The sequence below is a fragment of the Phyllostomus discolor genome, chromosome 2, assembly GCF_004126475.2.
Source record: "Phyllostomus discolor isolate MPI-MPIP mPhyDis1 chromosome 2, mPhyDis1.pri.v3, whole genome shotgun sequence".
Classification (NCBI taxonomy): Eukaryota; Metazoa; Chordata; class Mammalia; order Chiroptera; family Phyllostomidae; genus Phyllostomus; species Phyllostomus discolor.
Genome location: NC_040904.2, coordinates 123049539 through 123069874, shown reverse-complemented (window position 1 = coordinate 123069874; position 20336 = coordinate 123049539). Strand labels below are relative to the sequence as shown.

Here is a 20336-nt window from a genome sequence, read left to right as displayed (position 1 = left end):
ATTTTTAGAGAGCGGAAGGGAGGGAGAAAGAGAGGGAGAGAAACATCAATGTGAGGTTGCCTTTGAGTGTCCACTACTGGAGACCACTACTGGCCCACAACCCAGGCATGTGCCCTAGACTGGGAATCAAATCAGTGACCCCTTGGTTTGCAGACTGGCACTCAAATCCACTGAGCTACATCAGCCAGGGCTGTGCTCAGCATATTGTAAGAATTTAGTAAATGTTTTATTCTCTTTTTCCCCTAGAGCACATACTACATTGTACTACAATTACTTATTTTATATGTACCAGGTGGGGTGCTTGAAAATTTTCAACTCAGTATTTCCTCAACTTTATCTGCTTATTAATATGTGGTTTATGAATATTCTTAAAACAAAAACAAATCATTTATGCTACTCCAGAACTTCGCTACTGAACCAAACATAGGAATGCTGTTGTTATAGTTCATTTGTCTGTCAGAGGAAACTTGAGTAACTATTCTTCATTTTTAATACTCATGATTCTATAATGAATCATGATTCTATAATGAAGAGACTTTACTTCTGTGTTTTTACTTGTCTCAGGCCTTGCTTTGACCTTGGGAGAATTTTATTATAATTTTTCAAGGACAGTGTATTGATTGTGTTTCTTTGGCTCCTGGTCTCCGTTGCTGACTGTTTCTGTGGTTACCTTGCAGAGCTCTGAGGAACATGAATGTAATGATGAAGCTTCTCAGGAAGAGGAGGGGTTTATGGGAATGTCCCCTCTCTTACAAGCCCATCATGCTATGGAAAGAATGGAGGAGTTTGTTTGTAAGGTAAGATGGCAATTTCTTGTTTTTTTCACACTATATGATCAGCTCTTCCCAGACAGAAACCTTTAAAGGAGAATGATAGTACCTTAGCCTTAGGTTTGCTTTGGGAATAATCTGGGAAAATGGAGACAAAAGCAGTCTCATGACTTTAACCCTGTTCGAGGCATAATAACATTTGCCTGCGTAGCAGCTGTGATCACATTTTGGGAAAAGTAGAACATCCAACTGGAAAATAAGTCTTTCCTAATAATAGGTTATTGATAGTTTACACAAGACAGGATAAATCAAAATTGGGGGGGAGTGGCTGCCTGGAGATACTAAAATGCCACCTCTAGTCCCTTGAATCTATTCTGCTGTTGACTATGATGACAAATTTGCTACTCATTCTAGGGATTGTATGGGTCTTCAACCTATTCTTTAGATAGGAATTGCCTGATTTTCATACATGTCTAATGTTTTCAATTTAGCTGATATATTATTTTCTGTCTCTAAGGTTTTTCTTCCAATTTATTTTCTGATCCATTAGGACCTATTGTGCAGATATTTTTTCCCCCTAAAATGGTAACTGGAATTGGGTTGCTTGCTTAGAGAAAATAGGCAAGGACATTTGTAAATTTATAACCACTTGATTAATCCAATCGATTAGGTCCCCGGCAGGTACGATTTAAAGTCAACGTAAGTCATATTTTGTCTGTGCATATGTATATGTGTATGTAAATTCCTTTATTAAAGATTTCTGGAAAAAGCTTTTTTCCACGTAGAGAGAAATTTTTGTGCAAAGCTTTTTCATGGGTTTTATAAAACCAAGACTTTTCATGCATGTTGTCATAGATCCTGAAAACTAAACTTAGGTTTTTATACATTCACAATGACTAGAAATAATTGGGGCCAGTTGACTTATATTACTGAACTTTGGACCAGAGGATAAGAAGAAACCATTATGATCTGAATTTAGAAATGCCTTCCGAGATGAAGGGAATTGATGGAAAGTGGTGGGGGAGGGGTATAAACATTTATGGGTCTACTTAAAACCCAGGATATTTTAATCAGTGTTTGAAGATTGGTGAAGAAAAAGTCAAGCAAAATGAGAGATCCATTCTGGTGATTGCTGACTCTGGAGAATTAACACAGAAGGATAAAAAAAGATATATTTTGTTTTTCAAAAAGCAAGTTTGGGATTTAGTCCTCAAAGTTGAGTATTTAGCCCTGACCTGTGTGCCTAAGTTTGTTGGGCATTGTCCTGCAGTGCAAAATGTTTACTGGTTTGATTTCCTATCAGGGCACATACCTGAGTTGTGGGTTCGGTCCTGTGTCAGGGTATGTATAAGAGGCAACCAACTGATGTTTCTGTCTCACATAGATGTTTCTCTCCCTGTCTTTCCCCCTCCTTTCTCCTCTCTTTGAAAATAAGTAAATAAAGTCCTTTTTTAAAAAAAAGTTGAGATTTTATTCTCTGGGCCACTAAGGATTTTCAATATTTATTTATGAGTGGGGCACTACAGCTAACTTCACTGACTTTTTTGTTCTCTTTCTGAACTAAGAACAAAGAATAAAGCAAATATTCAATAAAACTTTCAGTTTAACAGCTAAATGGAGAATAAATAGAGCATTTTTGCTACAAACTGATTACTGAAGAAAAATGAGTGGAGCACAGAAATAGATAAACCATTTGCTTATCATCCCCTTGGATTTGTGTATGAGAACAACAAGAAGAGGCTTGCTCCTAACGTGGTGTTCTCCGGAGCTGCTCCACCCTGCTGCAGTGGTGCAACTGGCTGTTGTTGAAAACTAGCCATGTCCAGGGACACAACGATTCTGCTTTTTGATTAGAAGCAAGTAAATGGAAACAGTTTAAAATGAAATGTCCTGTGGCCTTACTGGTTGTAAACTTTCCCCTTAGGAAAAGCTTTTCTAACAGGAATAGGGGAAATAAAATCATTTTAGTCTTTATAGAATGTCCAAGTTTGATCTTGATCTCTATTTCAGCCTTCAGTTGCTGTGATTTTACCAGCATAGCCTGGCCTACGTGGGAATAGGTATATTGTGGGTAGTTTTTGATTTTTAAAAAAAATTCTCTTTTGTGCACTGTATGGTCTAATACAAACCCAGTGGGCCATTGCTAAGTTTGATTTAGGTGGTGTCTTTGTGAAGCTTATAAATAAACATGTCTTCATCTAAGCTGTGATCCTACTCTTTTTTCCCCCAGGCAGTAAAAGAGGATACCTGTTTGGGTTGGCATTTGGCTCAACTCCAAGTTGAGAATGAGGGTGCAGGGTCTGTTGAATATAACACCAGTTGCAGTGTAATTAGAAAATACAGCTCCCTGGCTCAGTTTTTAGACCACTAGAATGTTTGTATAGAAACAATGGGGGAAATCATTCTGTCATTATATGTACATATAACTAGTAAGAAACTCAGCATATTCCTTCTGACTATAAAAAGGGAGTGTTTGACCATTTTGTCTCAGTGTGGCAACACAATAGCACTTTTCATATGGTCACAGTAGAGCTGTTTGCCTTGAGATGTAAGGATTGATGTCTGTCTTCCTCTCCCTCTTAGGAAATAAATTTCTCCCAAAGTACAATGGAGTAGCAGCATCTTGTAAGGTTAATCCCAACAATAATAGTCTTTCACAAGTTTAAATTAGATAAAAGAAATTCGCTGTCTTGGTATATGTCTCTCTCTCTCTCTAAAGTCCTACGGAAGCTATGGCTCCTTTCATAAGTGGTGGTGTTACAGAACAACAAGGGGCTCCTGGGACGATATACTATTACTGAAAGGAACCTTCCAGGCTCGTTATGTCTGCTGCCAGAGGAAAGATGTCTCTCAATGCCAGAGATTCGTGAAAAGGAAAGGAAATGTTTATTTAATGCTGCACAGACTTAAAGTAGTGACCTAATGTCTTCATCAAAATCCCAAAGTCCCTTAAAATACCACAAACACACAGTCCTTCCTTCCCGCTTTTCCCAGTCTGGGCTACCATATCTCAGGAAAAGAAATAGAAGTCCATGGCTCAGGCAGCCCCCAGTTCTTCCCAGTAATCCGTATCAGCTGGTAGGCCTCCCTCGGTTCCCAGCACCATCAGCTATGTTGCTGGGATCTCTGCTAAAACTGGGTCTTGGTTCCCCCTTCTAAAGCTGTGGAGGTCCCGCATCTGGCAAAGCCCCGTGGCTCTCCTTCACTACCACAACCACGTGGTCCTCTCTGCACAATGGCTGTGGGAGTCTCCACTCAGCTAAAACTGCGTGGTTCTGTAGCATCCAGCAAACGCGAGAACAAATATCAGAGACTTTCAGGGTATCAAAGATGTTACTTTATTGGCCAAATTTAACCTGCGCAGGAGCGAACTCTCAGAGTGTCCAGCGACACAGTGCCCACAAGGAGCTGCAAACGAGAGATGCGCCATACGCTTACAACTACGTCCTTATATAGGGGCGGGCAAGTAAGCGTTATACAGAAGCAGACGTGGCAGTTAGCAATTCACTTACAAAGACCATGTGCAGAAATTTCAAACCAGGCATTCTTACATAAGGCGGGAAGGCAGGATGTTTGTTCATTAACCTAGTAATCTCCTGGCTCTAGCTAGCTAGGTTCCTATTTTCTCATTAAAAACTACAAAGCATTGCTTATCTAGCCTACCCAGGGGAGAGCATCTGCTTGACACAGGATGTTTGCTTAACTGCACTATGTCTCCCTTATCATTTCCTTTTAGCTACAATGTGGTTCTTGTTTACTAAGGTGAAATTTAGTTCTTAATTTCCTTATTCCCAACAGTTCTCTCTCCCAGGGCCATGGGAGTCCCCATTCTGGCAAAACCACATGGTTCTCCCTCCAATGGCTGCCGAGTCTGGGTTTAAATCCTCAAGCCAGTCTTCCTCTGCAGCCCCATTTCTGACTCCTCCCACAATTGGCTACACGTGTCAGCACTCCCATATCCTTCCAGCTTTATTGGGCTGCCATTGTGAGTCTGGGCAGGTGTAGCCCCATGCCATGTAGCCAATCATCTCCAAGCTCTCAAGCAGGTGCTGTAACTCAGGGGACTTGCCCCCCCAGTTACACCTTGGTGGGGAAGTTACTTCCATTCCCTTAGCTCAGAGCATGGCCACAGCTATTTAACATATCTATGCAGCCAGGTAAAGGTTATAGATATGTTAAATGACCACACCAGAGGTTAGCTGCAAAGCTGTTGCTATGCAAAACAGCTCTCAATGGCCTCGCTCCATTTGTCCCTTCCCCCAACCCACACCTGTTGGGTGGGGGTGAAGACATCCTAATATTTCCTGGACACCTTGAGTTCTGGGCCACATTCCAAAACCCTATCTCCCCCTCCCCCACACTTGGCTGTACCCTGTAACAGTGGTAATATTAACAGTACACAAAAAACTCTAGATTAGCCCTGACCAGTGTGGCTCAGTTGGTTGGGTGTTGTCCCATAAATGAAAGGTCACCAGTTTGATTCCCAGTCAGGTCACATGCCTGGGTTTGCGGGTTTGGTTCCCAGTAGGGATGCACATGAGAGGCAGCTGATCAGGCAACTGATCAATGTCTCACATTGATGTTTCTTTCCTTGTCTCTGTCCCTCCCTTTCTCGCTCTCTAAAAATAAATAAATAATTAAAAAACACTCTAGATTAGTCTTTCGGTATTATTTTATTTTTTATTGTATATTAGGAACAAGCATTGAATGGTCAAATTAGCACCAGCAACCACAGGGCCATTTCTATTCTTAAATTTAGTCCTCACTTTTTTAGGAGTTACACAGAGGATCAGTTCTTTAATATGTGTCAGTTAGGAAGGATTAAGGAGAGCAGAAACAGGACAATGTTGTGGAGTGGAAGGAATGGGCATAGTAACTAAGCGGTAATCTTTCTGCTTAGTAGAGTGAGATTCAAGTTTGCATGGCCCAGCCACATTGTTTGTCACAAGAACCCTGAGGGGAACAGGTGGAATCATTGCCTGAAACTAAAGCCTAAAGGTAGACCATATGCCTGGCATTTTTTTTTCTTACATCTTTCTGGCTAGCCAGGAGCAAGTTAGTTTAGGAATAAGTGATCCTTGTGTGGTGTGAGCTCCCTGGGCTGAGAGATGTTAAAAGAAGCAGAGCAGAGGCTGACAGACTTTTTAAGGAGGAGATAGCAAAACTTCTGATCCCTTTTCCTTTAGAGTTTGATGGGGAAGGGACAGTGAGGAAAAGGGAGAAGGGGTGGAGGGTGAAGGAACTTGAAAGGTAGTTAAGGCTTAACTTCTTTGCCATCTCTCCAGCATGAGGAGGCTGGATTAGTTACTAATTCTTAGACAGGTGGTAGTGTCACAGGTGGGTAACCAGGTTTTTAGTGATAGGAACAAAGAATTGAACTGAAAACCCAGAGTTTATAGCAGAGAACATAGGAGCAGGCCAACTCCAAGCAGAGATTGACCTCATGGGCTGGAGGGACTCTATTCTTATTTATAGGGCTGATCCTTCCTGGCTAGTTTTGGTGGGCCACATGTACAAGTAGTTGCATTACTTTAAAGCTACTGTGCATGTGGTCTCCCATGATCCTCCCCGACTGGCCACTAGGGAAGAAGGTCCCACAATGCTACCGCATTGACCCCTGTTTTTCCTGGGGTTCCCCTGTACTAGGTTCACCTTTTCCTAAGCCAGAGAATTATAGCTCTTCATGTTAGAGATTGGTGAAAAAGAAAGGAGTTATTTATTCAAGTTATACAGACCAAAAGTAATGACTTAATGCCTTTGTTAAAATTCCAAAGTTCCTTAAAACACCCACAAATACAGTCCTTCCTTCCCCCCTTTGCCCAGTCTGGGGTACCATATCTCAGGAAAAGAAATAGAAGTCCGTGGCTCCGGCAGCGCCTCGTTCTTCCCAGTAATCCATCTTGGCTGGTAGGACTTCCTCAGTTCCCAGCATCATTGGCTGTGTTGCAGGAATCTCCAGCTAAAGCCTCATGGTGATTCTTCTCATGGCTGCGGGGGGGGGGGGGGGGGGGGGGGGGTGATCCCCCTGTGCCAAAAGTGCGTGCTTCTTTCTCCTTAATGGCTGCAAGGAGGGGGGTCCCCACTCTGGCAAAGCCCAGTGGCGGTTCTCTGCTAAAGCCGCATGGTGATTCTCTCTCGCAGGGCTGCAGGAGTCCCCATTCTGCTAAAGCCGCGTGGTTCTCCCCTCAAGGGCTGCCCTGTCTGGGTTTAAGTCCCCACGCCAATCTTCCTGTGCAGCCTCATTTCCGACTCCTCTCACACTCGGCCTCACATGCCAGAACTCATATCCTTCCAGCTTTACTGAACTGCCGTCATGAGTCTGGGCAGGTGCGGCCCCATGTCATGAAGCCAATCATCTCCAAGCTCCCACACAGGCACTGCTTGGGGGACCTGCCCCCCAGCTATGTCTTGGTGGGGAAGTTACTTCCATTCCCCTGGCTCAGAGCTTGGCCACAGCTGTTTAACATATCTATGTAACCAGTCAAAGGTTATAGATGTGTTAAATGACCACACCAGAGGGTAGCTGCAAGGCTGTTGCTATGGGAAACAGCTCTCAAGGACCCTGCTCCATTTGTCCCTTCCCCCAGCTCACACCTGTGGTGGAGGGTGAGGACATCCTGTATATATCTTTTTAATATTTCCTGGACACCTTGAGTTCTGAACCCCATTACAAATCCTTCTTTTGGGGACCCTCTGGCTGCACCCTCCTACAGTAGCCTTTGGGGAAGGTTAGGATTAATACTACCTTCGGTGGCTGTTGGTTGCTAACTCATTTATAAAGTGCTCTGGGCCATTTCATTTGATCCTCATAACTTCTTTATGAAGTAATCAAAGCACTATTATCTTCATTTTATAAATGAGGAAACTGAGGCTTGGCAATTTTGTGAGTAAAGCTTGTTCAATTAATAGCAGACATCCGAGATTTTCTGACTTCTACGTTCTTTCTTTTCTACTTCATTATATTTGCTGTGATAAGAAGAGAAGAGAGAGTAAAAGGATTAAGACAGATTTTAGCAAAAGACACAAAAGGATGATTCTTTATAGTTCTTTTTTTACCAACAGGACTATTAAGTATAAAAATGGTCATATTTAATGTCAGGTTATTCAGAGGTAAAGTTTGTTGTGGAGGATGGAGAGAGTCTGTATAAGTGGGACTTTAGACCCCTCACCTACTTTAGCCAGATGGAAACAGTTTGAAGCAACTCTTTAGGGCATGCTCTGTTAGTGCGTTTACCTCTTCCCTTTTTTAAGGAAAGCCCTTCCCCTCATTTAAAAATCTAATTTTGATCAAACTGTTTTTTAAAAACTCAGAATATAGGACATTATGCGTTTTGAATGTGTTTGTCTTTCTGAAAGTAAGGGTTTTTTTCTAATAAGAAAATGTAACATTATTATTTGGGACCAGTGTTGCTAAAGTGACAGAACTCCAAAGATAGTTGATAATATTTTTCTTCCAGGTATGGGAAGGTCGATGGCGAGTAATCCCCCATGATGTGCTGCCAGACTGGCTCAAGGACAATGACTTCCTTTTACATGGACACCGGCCTCCTATGCCTTCTTTCCGGGCCTGTTTCAAGAGCATTTTCAGAATACACACAGAGACGGGCAACATCTGGACACATCTCTTAGGTATGAAATATCAGTGGTGTAATGAATTGCTGATTCTTTATTTTTTAAATGTTTTATTTATTTGATGGTAAGGACGGAACTTAAAAAATATATTTGGGATTTGCCATTTTGTTTTCTGGATTTGTAATGATGCAGTTTCTCACTGATTTGCTCTGTGGTTTGTACTATGAATTTCTTATAGCTGTCATATTTTTCTCTACTGATTTTTTTAATTGCATTTTTTCCATCACCATTTACCTCTTCTACACACACCCGCCCCCACCCCCAGTCACCACGTTATTGTCCATGTCCATGAGTCCTTTTTGTTTTTAGCTTCATCTGTCCACCACTACTGGATTTCTAGACAGTGTTTGAACCAGGCCAAGAGAAAGGTTCTGTACAAAATGTGAAAAAATATTTTATTGAACACTAAGAGGAGGTTGTTATTTATTAGAAATAAGCTGGCTTTTCAAAGTATTTACTTAGAATATTCACAATTAAATTTCAGTTTGGCTTGAAGTAGAATGTAATGTGTAATATTTTTCCCATAATGATTGTATGTTAAAGAAAGAATACAATGGGGGAAAGAGTATCTTAATAAATGGTATTATTTTAATAAATGGTATTAGGAATAACTGAGTGGCTACATGTAAAAGAATAAAGTTGGAACCCCACCTTATACCATATGCAAAAATTAACTCAAAATGGATGAAAGACTTAATCATACAAACTAAAACTATAAAATCATTAGGAGAAAACATAGATGTAACTGTTTGTGACCTTGGATTAGGTGACAGTCTCTTAGAATTGATACCAAAAGCATATCAACCAAAGAAAAAAATGGATAAGTTGGACTTAATCAAAATTAAAAGCTTATATGTAAAAAAAAATTATCCAGAAAGGATAAGGTAACCTACAGAACAGAAAATATCTGTAAAGTGCATATCTAATAAAGGTCTAGTAAAGCAGGGGCCCCTAGCCTCTGAACTGTGGACATGTAACCGTCAGTGGCCTGTTAGGAACCGGGCTGCACAGCAGGAGGTAAGTGGCGGGTGAGCAGAGCTTTGCTCACACTACCACCTGAGCCCTGCCTCCTGTCTCCGCAACACCCTCCCACACCCCACCTGCCATCTGTGGAAAAATTGTCTTTCATGAAACTGGTCCTCTGTGCCAGAAAGATTGGGGACTGATGTACTAGTAAAGAACTCTTACAACTAAACAATAAAAAGACAGCCCAGTTTGAAAAATGAATAAAGGACCTGAATAGTCATTTCTTCAAAGATCTACAAATGGCCAATAAACATATGAAAAGATGCTCAACATCATTAGTCATTTTGAGAAATGCAAATCAAATACTTTGTGAAATGCAATGAAATACCATGGCAAACTCACTAGAATGGCTATAAACAAGAAAATGGAAAATTACAAGCCTTGGCAAGGATGTGGAAAATTAGAACTTGCATACATTGCTTGTGGGAATATAAAATGGTGCAGCCGTATGGGAAACAGTCTGGCAGTTCTTCACATGCTTCAACAGGGTTACCAACAGTTCTCCTCTTTAGACTTAAGACAGTGGAAAACATGTTCACACAGAGTGAGTACACAAATGTACTTAGCACCATTATGTATAATAGCGAAAGAGTGGAAACAACTCAAAATCTTTCAGGTGGTGAATTGAAAAGTAAAATGTGGTAAATCCATACAGTGAACTATTACTTGATATTGATACATGCTACAACATGAATGAGGCTTGAAAACATGCTCAATGGAAGAAGCCACATGTTACATGATCCATGTACATTAAATGCCTAGAATGGGAAGTCTGGAGACAGAAACTAGGTTAGTGGATGACTGGAGTGGGGATTGGGGAATGGGATATCACTGTAGCAGGTACAGGGCTTCTTTTGGGGGTGATGGAAATGTTCTGGAATTTAATAATAGTGATGATTTCACAACCTTGTGAAGTCCAAGGGGGATACATTCCAAGGCCCACACTGGATGCCTCAGACTGCAGATAGAACTGAACCCCGTATATGCTATATATTTTTCTATATATACAAACTTACGATAAGTTTAATTTATAAATTAGGCACATTAGTAGATTAACTACAATAAAATAGAACCGTTATAACTATATACTGTAATAAAAGTTGTGTGCATGTGGTGTCTGTGTGTATATGGTATCAGACCCATCAACAGACCTGATAACCAAGATGGCTGCTAAGGGACTAAGGGGCGGGAAGGTAGAAGCATATGCACGCTGGGCAGAGGGACGGTTCACGACCTGGGCAGGATGGCATGAGATTCCATCGTGCTACTCAGAATGGTTTGCAATTCAAAGCTTATGGATTCAAAGCAAATGGAATTTTTTATTTAATATTTTCAGACCACTATTGACTGTGGGTAACTGAACCACAGAAAACAAAACTGGATAAGGGGGAAAACTATTGTATACTAAATAGTTTCTGGCCTTTACCCCATTTGACTTGCATTTCTTAACACATTTGATTTCCACTGTGTCCCCATGTCCCCTACGTTGCTAGTATAGTGAGAACAGAACAGAGTATAAAATCAAGTTTGTTGCTGATGTCTAACTCCAGGGTAAATGTTTTATTAAATGGATCAAACAGAATCACTTAGCAAATGTTTAAATTCTTAATATCTGTGCCTGTCATTTGTTAAGTGGCCCTTCTTTCCCTAAGCAGTAAGAACATGACATCTTACTGTGAAGAATGGTTTAAAAATTGGTTATGAAATAGCCAGAATAGGCATTTTATGGTTCTTAATTATTTTTTTGTAAAAAAAATTTTAATTTTTATTTATTGATGTTTAGAGAGAGGGAAGGGAGGGAGAAACAAACATCAATTTGTAATCCACTTCTTGACACATTCATTGGTTGCTTCTTATACATGCCCTGACTGGGGATTGAACCTGCAACCTTGGTGTATTGGGACAATACTCTAACCAGCTGAGCTACCTGGCCAGGGCCACTGTCCGTACTTCTTGAATCTGTTGGGCCAATTGGGGAGGAACAGAGAAAACAGATACATCTTGACAGCTATTGGTGGAGAAAAGCTGTATTTCTTGGCAGGGTTTGGAGGTATTGGGATTTATTACAAAAGCAAATGCAAACTGGACCTTTGTAAGCTGGACTACAGCATAATGTGCTTAAAACATTACAAATGAAATTTTATAGTAGATCTAGAGGTAGAAGTGGACTAATGTAGTCTTCTAACAGTGGCACCACTTTTTAAATTATGTTCTCAGATAAATAAGTGATTGTATTTTGTATTTCAGCATCATAAAATGATGCTGAAAAGTATATGATACCAACAATGCTTGAAGTAGCCAAAAATTTGGATAGGCTTTGGTTATTTAGAAGATTTTTCTTATGGAACTCTTGACCCAGACTGTCATTGTAATTGTGAAGGATTGAAAATGTAATCAACAAAAAATATTGTCTCTTCAAAAGGATAATTTTTTCCCCCTCCCCTGTACTCTTCTCTTAGGTTGTGTATTCTTCCTGTGCCTGGGGATCTTTTATATGTTCCGTCCAAACATCTCCTTTGTGGCCCCTCTGCAAGAGAAGGTGGTCTTTGGGTTGTTCTTCTTGGGGGCCATTCTCTGCCTTTCTTTTTCATGGCTCTTCCACACAGTCTACTGCCACTCAGAAGGGGTCTCCCGACTCTTCTCTAAGTAAGTATCTGTAAAGTCCATATTTTGATTAATGATACAGAGTTAGTGAATTAGTGAACATCTAGCAGAGCTGACAGAATTCTTAATGCCATCTGATAAGAACGTTTAAAAAAATTAAAGCAAGCACCCCACTTTGCTTCTTAGCTGTCATTGCTGGCTTGTGTCATGGGGGATTAATTTGAGCGTATAATGCACAGTGATTTTTAACAAATGGATTTCTCCCTCCCTCCCATCCTAGACTAGATTACTCTGGCATTGCTCTTCTGATTATGGGAAGTTTTGTTCCGTGGCTTTATTATTCTTTCTACTGTAATCCACAACCTTGCTTCATCTACCTGATTGTCATCTGTGTGCTGGGCATCGCAGCCATTATAGTCTCCCAGTGGGACATGTTTGCCACCCCTCAGTATCGGGGAGTCAGAGCAGGTAAGAGCATGTGGAGGTTTTACATTAAACATTTATTTACCAGTCATTTACTTAAGGTCTGCCATTTATTTTCTAAGCATTATGCTATGTACTTATGATGCAAAGATGAATAAATTATAGTTCTTTTCTTGGGGGCTTTTAAAGCAGTGTTCATCAGCTGTGGTAAAGCAGTGGAGTTGACAAACAGTGGTAAGCTGTGTGGGCCCCGTTTTCTGGGCAGTGTGTAATTTGCTTTAGTTTTATGGCCATGCACTGTCGATGAGACTGGGGGGCTCTGTAACCTTTGTAGAATAATCAGTGATTCCTCTTACTGTCAGCATGAAGCATACTTTTTGCAGTGATTTGTTCTTTTTGTTGTTATTTTTGTTTTGTATATTTATTTTAAATTGTGCAGTCTGCTTAGGTAAATAAGAATTCACTCCATGTGGGGTGGGGAGGGGACGAGTGGAGGTAGAAAATGGTATGGGGGGATAAGAGGTGATGGAAAGAAATAAAATAAAAAAATTTAAAAAAGACTTCATACTGATTGTGTTCCACTAATGTAGGCACCATACATCTCTTCTGATGTAGGGATAAAGAGGCTTTTTATAGATTGTATGGAAAGTCCACAAGCCTTTCAGTGTCTTGCCTGAGCCTTCCTGTAAGAGTATAGGGCTAACAGAGACATGTTTTTGTCTTCTACTGGACTGGAAAGAAAGTCCTTATAGCCAAGTCTATGTCTTGAATTTTCTGTTCCTAGCATCAAAACCCAGTGCCTACTGAGAATGAAGAAGTATTAAAAGGAGTAGTTTTCCTTTCAGTCTTTAGAACAGAAAACAAAAAAATCTGTTTAGTGTTAAAATCCAAGCCATGGTTCACCTGCAGTTACCTAGAAGGTTAGGAGTTAGAGTTAACTCTGTGCTCTAACATTACTCTCTTCCCTCCTTAAATGTTTATGTGAGCAAATGAACAGTGGTCAGGGCTGGCTTACAGTAGTACTTAACCTTAGTGTTAAGCTTGCTTAAGTACATGAGTTAAGAACCTCTTTGCTGAGTAGAGCTGAGCATCCTGCTGTTCACACACATCAGAAGAACCAAATTCCTGAGCTTTGACTTAGAGAACGATAGGCAGGACCATTGGCAGCCTTTGCTTAGCACGCAGAGGAACAGAACAAGTGAAGAAACAGGGTCATAGTGACTTACCTCTCTTTGGTGAGGAGTAGAGGTAGGGAGTAGTTTTTATTTAGGCCTGCTTGGTTTATATCTTTTATGAGATGAACATTGCCATTTTCCTTTTCTCTGTTGATGTCCATTTTATTTATGAATATGGGTATGTGCCTACATCGTTGCATACCAGCAGCTTGTGGAATGATGTCTAAAGCAAGCAGTAGGCCCCTTTCTTTTCAAAAAGATTACCATTGTTTTGCAAGGGCCATTCTTAAGTCTTTGTGTCAAACATGTAGCAGCAGTTTCAGCTCCTACAGGGAGTTGATGTGGTGTGTGGGTTGACACACATCTCAAAGTGGTTTTAGGTCAGTTGCCTTCAAACTTTTTTGATCGTGACATTTTGTTTTAATACACACACAAATGGACAGAAATATCAATTATAAAACTTTTACCAACTAGTACTCTCCACTTGTGACATAATGTGATATTTATTATTTTACTCTAGTTCATTTAAAAAAATTCTGATCCATACTCAGTTGATCTTATAACCTAGGTTATATCTGGAAGTTTGAAAAACACTATCGATTTTGAAGGCATATAGGGCTTAGTGGAGTGATTCTGATAGACTTCTGTAGACTTCTGTAACTGATTGGTACTTTTGGGCCTGGAAACTTTCAGAAACATCTCTGTCTGTCTCTGTCTCATCTCTGTCTCGTCTGTGTCTCTTTCTGTCTCGGAAATGAGGACACAGCCTAGGCTTGGAGGGTTGAACCTCTAGCCAAGTGTGGTTCCAGCTGTGGTTCCCGAAAATGCTTTGGGGAGTCATCAAAACCCATAACTGCCTCGTGTTTCCTCACCTCCACCTCTCACTCTCTCATCTCTCCTGCTCCTCCTACCTCAGGAATATCTCTTGTTTTATGTATTTTTTTAAAAAGATTATTGTATTTTTTCCATTACCATTAATATCTGTTGTTTTAAAGGGAAGATAAAATATGTAAAATATCTGTGTCTATGCTTTGTTTTGCCATCGGTGTCTATGGAGAGGCAACATTTAGGGAGGTTTGAATACACTCCTAGAGCTGTCTAGTTCCTAAAATACTGCAGCATCCTTTGAGGACTGCTCACTTGTTAAGCCTCTCTTAGCAGGAGGCTCCTTGAATTTATAACTAGATCTATCTTTTAGAATAGAACTTTGCTGTCTTGTGTGGCAGTATGCTTGAGTTTGAAGAACCTTCTTTTTCCATTCGTATAAGAAGCTAATGTTGCATTATACTTGGAAGTATTCATTTTACAGAATTGTTGGTTCTGTGTTGTAATATTTATTTCTCGTTCCTTATTTCTATTCTACATTTTTGCTTTATTTATTTCTCGTGATTCTCAGGAGTGTTTTTGGGACTAGGCCTGAGTGGAACCATTCCTGCCTTGCACTATGTCATCTCGGAGGGGTTCCTGAAGGCTGCCACCATAGGACAGATCGGCTGGTTGATGCTCATGGCCAGCCTCTATATCACAGGGGCTGCCCTGTATGCTGCCCGCATCCCTGAACGCTTCTTTCCTGGCAAGTGTGACATCTGGGTAAGTATGATCAGAGGTGGCTATTGTACATGCGTACATACCTCTTAGTGGGTTATTGGCAGACTGGGAAGTAAAATAACCGAAAAAATTTTAGACTCAAAATCACCAGATCTGTATTCTAGTCCTAACTCTCCCTCATTACTTGTGTTTCTCTGGATCATAAGTATAACAATTGTTGTATTTTGCCATGTATAATGCATTCCCATGTATAATGCACACCCACGTTTTTGGCCCACACTTTCAGAGAAAAAAATTTTTTTAAAAGATTTTATTTGTTTATTTTTAGACAGAGGGGGAGAGAGAGAGAGACAGAGAGAGAGGGAGAGAAACATCAATGTGTGGTTGCCTCTTGCACGACCCCAACTGGGGACCTGGCCTGCAGCCCAGGTATGTGCTCTGACTGGGAATTGAACCAGTAACCCTTTAGTTCACAAGCTGGTGCTCAATCCACTGAGCTGCACCAGCCAGGGCTCATTTTAATTTTTAATTCAATTATTATTTATATTTAGATACTTGTTTTTTGTATTGTAAAGGAATTTTAGCATTTTGGTAAGAAATTTTATGTTACAATTACAGGACACAAGAACAAATACAAGGTATTTCAGGTACTGCCCATGTATAATGCACATCCTTAAGTTTCCCTAAAAAATTTGGGCAAAAAAATGTGCATTATACATGGCAAAATACGGAATATGTATTGAGCACTTACTTGGTGTCTGGCACAGTACTGAGTGAACACTTCTCACGGATAACCTCATGTAACGCATTAGCCCTATAAGGTATAATAATTGTTACTAATGTTTTCATTTTGCAGATTAGGACATGAGGGTTAGGGAGGTAGGTGGCTCCAGTGGTAGGAGTAGAATATGAATGAGGTTGGTCTAGTGTCAGAGTGTATACTACACTGTACTGGCAAGTCATTTAGTCATTTTTTATCTCAGCTTCCTCATTTATGAAATGAAAGCGATAGATCAGATTTTTACTGAAATCCTTTTTTTGGGGCCAGATTTTTACCTAGATCCTTTTTGATCACCAAGTTTAATGACTTGTTTTGAGAGAGAGAGTATGTGGATGTGTTTATTTGGAGTGGGAGGTAGAGATAACTAGCTTGTGGTTAATGGTAAGAAAGGAAAGAGAGGGAAAGAAGATACATGGGACCAACAGTTGGAACATTTTATGACAGAATATGGCTTGAAACATTTTCAACAGTACAGAATTGGAGTGTTGTTTGACATGAAGTCTGACCTTTGGAATTGTGTTTCTTAACCTCTTGTTGATTGTTATAGACTAAGGTGATCATGCAGTCTCTTTAAAGTTTAGTTTAGCTATCTGTAAAATGGCAGTAATGCTAATTTAGGTAATCTTTTGAGCTTGAAATTAGCTAATTTATCACTCTGAGATTGTCTCTTCATAATTTTGACATTGATATGGGAAGATTTTTTACCTTTTCTCCTTTTGGGGAGAGTAAGTCCCCTTTGGTGTCCTCTGAAACATCTCTTTGGCTGTGTCTAATAGATCCTTCTAGTTTACACTTCTAAAATCGATGTCTTTTCCTTGATAAATACTGTTCTGCTGCTGTATTTTTATTTGCTGCTGTACTTTTTCATTTTGAGACTATAATGAGAGAATAGTGTGATTTTGAAGTAATGTTCGGTGCACTGAGCATTTGATAGCCCCTTTTGAGCATTCAGCAGCACAGGTTAAATCAGAACTACTGTCACATGGTTGTAGATCAGCTTCTGACTTCAGAAGGAAGTGAAAGACCCTACTTTCCTAGTCTTTTGATATATTTAGTATTTTGTCTGTGTAATTCCAGAGTCTTTTATTTTGTCTTTGCCACCATATGTTTTGACCTTCACCCAGTCCTGGAAATCCCTTTAGTTTTTCTAACAGAGAGCATTTTCTAACATTTAAATGACCACAGCTCAAGTGCTTTAGCCTATAACAAATATGTCTGTCAGCAAAGAGGAAAATGCCCTCTGTCTAACCGTTGCCTACTGCTAGGTATGAGGGGACCCTTGGGGCCTTGGTGGCCTGTCGGCAGTAGTCTGTGTGCGGCACTGCCCCTGTGTTCACCTTATACTGCAGTGTTAAGTGTGTACATTTTCATGTCTAGACCTTAGCAGTAGCACCTTGATTTCTTTGGGGACAGCTGGTCTTCAGTTCAGCAGAATATGATATGCCTAATGTATATCCCAGCATCTGTGGACACCTTGAATTTGAGCTCTGTCACATTCATTCCTTGCCCTGTGCTCAGCATAAATGGTCTTAAGAACCTTCAGCAGACTTTTAATAATGCATAGGTTTCTCCACCCCCCACCTTTTTTTCCCCCTCCAGTTTCACTCTCATCAGCTATTCCACATCTTTGTGGTTGCCGGCGCTTTTGTTCACTTCCACGGGGTCTCCAACCTCCAAGAGTTCCGCTTCATGATCGGCGGAGGCTGCAGCGAAGAGGATGCACTGTGACACCTACAGTAGCCAGGGATTGGGACCCTGAACCAGCGCCTGCAGCACCTGCAGGCCTCCCTTCCTGTCCACTGATGCTAGTAGCAGAGGAGCTCCAAAACTCGGACAGCCTCATGGGCTTGGTGATGCCCCAGGGGCTCCACATGGCACATGACTGAGAAGAGAAAAACAAAAATAAATCATACCTCAAAGGATGGAGTGCATCAATTAGGAGAAAAGGAGAAATGGCCCAAACCCCGACATATTCGTGGGATGTACTGATTTAAGGGCTCTGCAGAACCCTTGGCAAACTGGCTTCTGATCTGTATCATATTTATTTGTTGAAGATGGAGAAACAGTTTAGCTGGCGGTTCGTCCTTCTCCCTTTCTCCCTCCTTAAAACAATAATACAAACCAATTTAGGTGAACATTTATATCTTATTAAGTGGTGGGAGTGTGATTTTAGATGCTGTTTTGGGAGAACAAACAATGTAAATAAGATTTCTAACTTACTGTTTAAATAAGAATTTATATAAATGTTTAAAACATAGGGGTAGGGGAGGGAGGGAGAATTTTTGTATAGGATGAAACATGCAAGTACCACACACTGTTTCAATTTTGCACAAAGTGACTGTAGGAGGATCAGGTGGTAGCCCCAGAATGTATAATGCCTTGGTGCACCAAGGTGCCTTCTGAAGGCTGACATACCTTGGACCTCGGTGGGGCAGAAAGTACAGCCCCAGCCCAGTGATCACATGACCACTCTCATGGCTGAGAGCTTTTGGGAGTCCTGAGGTAGAGGGAATTGGTATGTGTGTTCTCAGTGGAAGCAGCACGTGAGTGGCTAGCAGGATGTTACATAAAGGCTCTGGTTAAGATGACTTCTTTTTTATGTTGATGACCCTTTAAGGAATAGAGCCACCTGCCTCAGAAAGTCATTTATGCTGGTAGGGGAAGCTCTGGAGACATTAGCACAGGGGCTGATCTGATTACTTCCTGGCATCCTGTTCAGTTTTTTGGTGTTTTTTTTCTGATTATAGGGATGTCACAGTTTTCCATATCCTTGTTGTAGAGCTTTGCAATACCCTGGAAATTCCCCTCTATTAAAATCACTGCCCCAACTACCCTTCTTCCTCCTGAGACTAAAAGTCAACTTTTTCTCAGCATCATTTTTCTTGGCATGGAGCCAGCCACAAAAGTCTGCCTTGTCCAGGTGCCTCCTGAGCTCATTTACCTAGGTTGGAAGAATGCTTCCTTTGGATTAGGAAAATGATTTTTACCTGGTACCTTGGTGAGCCTCAGTATGACAGACATCAGCTCTTCTTGAACAGAAAAGCCAGGAGAACTCTTGTGAAGCAGGGCCCAGTACTCACTGTGGAGTATCAGCATTCCCTTATAAGGGATAGTGTGGTGGGAAGTTATAAAAGGAAAGTTGTATGTTGTCAGGGAGTCTGGTAGAACCTTTAAAACTGTATCTTCGAAGGGCTGCCAGAAGTAAAAGAAAGACTGCTTGTGTCTTTACCCTGTTATGGTGTCAGGCAGAGTGGTGGGGGAAGGCTCTGGTTCATAGCCTGGTAGGGGAACTCGCATCTTGGCTCATACTCAAACCGCCCAAATAGCACTCGAGTCTTAGGTTACTTACCCTCATCAAGTGATTGTTACATCCTGGGGATTGTGGGTGCTAGGACTAAATATTGAGGTCCTAAGCTTGTAGGCTGGCATCCTCAACCGGGTGTGTGGGAATATGGAAGGGTCTCCTGTTTATTCCGGATAGGGTTTTCTTGGGTCTTTTTCTCTTTTCTTTCCCTTTCCAGTTTCCAGCAAAAGCTGGGAACCAGGAAGAAAGAATCCATTATAGAACTTGGGAAGAACTTAAGAGTATTTTGGGTCTGGATAAGGTCACTGCCCTGGGTGCTAGGTGGACCCAGCAAAAGTGGGTAAATTGGTTCAGTGCCTAACAGAATAAACAGTATTACTCCATTTGAGGAGACAGTCCAGTAGGACAGTGGCCATCTGGAAGGGAGCTCACTTAGTTCCACAGACACAACAGCACATATCAGAAGCCAGACTTGCTCTTCGGTCATGCATGTGGGATATGGGGTGTCAGATGCAGCCTTGAAACAACACCAACAGAGGTAGCAGTCTCTGGGCCTCATCACCCCACACCCCAAAGGAGGAGCTGAATCTGGTTCAACATAGCACAAACCCCTAGAAACATGAAATTTAACACCGATGTATAATCCAGTAAAAATCTCTTTAGGGTGTGTGTGTGGGTGCGTGTGTGCTCATTTATATGTGTGTGTCTGTGTGCAACTCACTACCAACAGCCTCGCTGCACTTGGTCTTACAGTGCTCGCTGAGAACTCTCACCAGGTTGGCGCCTGAATGCCTTACTCTCAGCTGTCAGAGGCTTGCTTGCTCTGCAGATTTTTAATTTTCTTTTTTGGCCCTAGGCTGATTAGGACCTCTGCAGCTTCATTCTCTCACCATTAAATAGTGGCCTTTTTCAGTATTTTTCCCCTTACCCTTTATAAATTGCTGAAGCCACAAAGCACATGCTGGGGATCGTAGAAGGCTGGGGTCTCTGAAAGGCATCTGCGACGGCGCTGTTCACCAGGGGGTGGCCCTTGCTGTGTTCTCAACTTCCAATAAAATGAACCAAATGGAATA

General features: G+C 41.1%; 1 protein-coding gene across 1 annotated transcript in view; it reads left to right on the top strand.

The window, feature by feature from the left end:
- ADIPOR2 (adiponectin receptor 2) overlaps positions 1-20336 on the top strand; it is an 82136-nt gene extending 61800 nt beyond the window's left edge. The window contains exons 3-8 of the mRNA XM_028531607.2: positions 678-797; positions 8228-8399; positions 11888-12074; positions 12313-12500; positions 15027-15220; positions 17559-20336. Coding sequence (XP_028387408.1) covers positions 678-797; positions 8228-8399; positions 11888-12074; positions 12313-12500; positions 15027-15220; positions 17559-17687 — 990 coding nt within the window. The 3' untranslated portion in view covers positions 17688-20336. The remainder of the gene's footprint in view (positions 1-677; positions 798-8227; positions 8400-11887; positions 12075-12312; positions 12501-15026; positions 15221-17558) is intronic.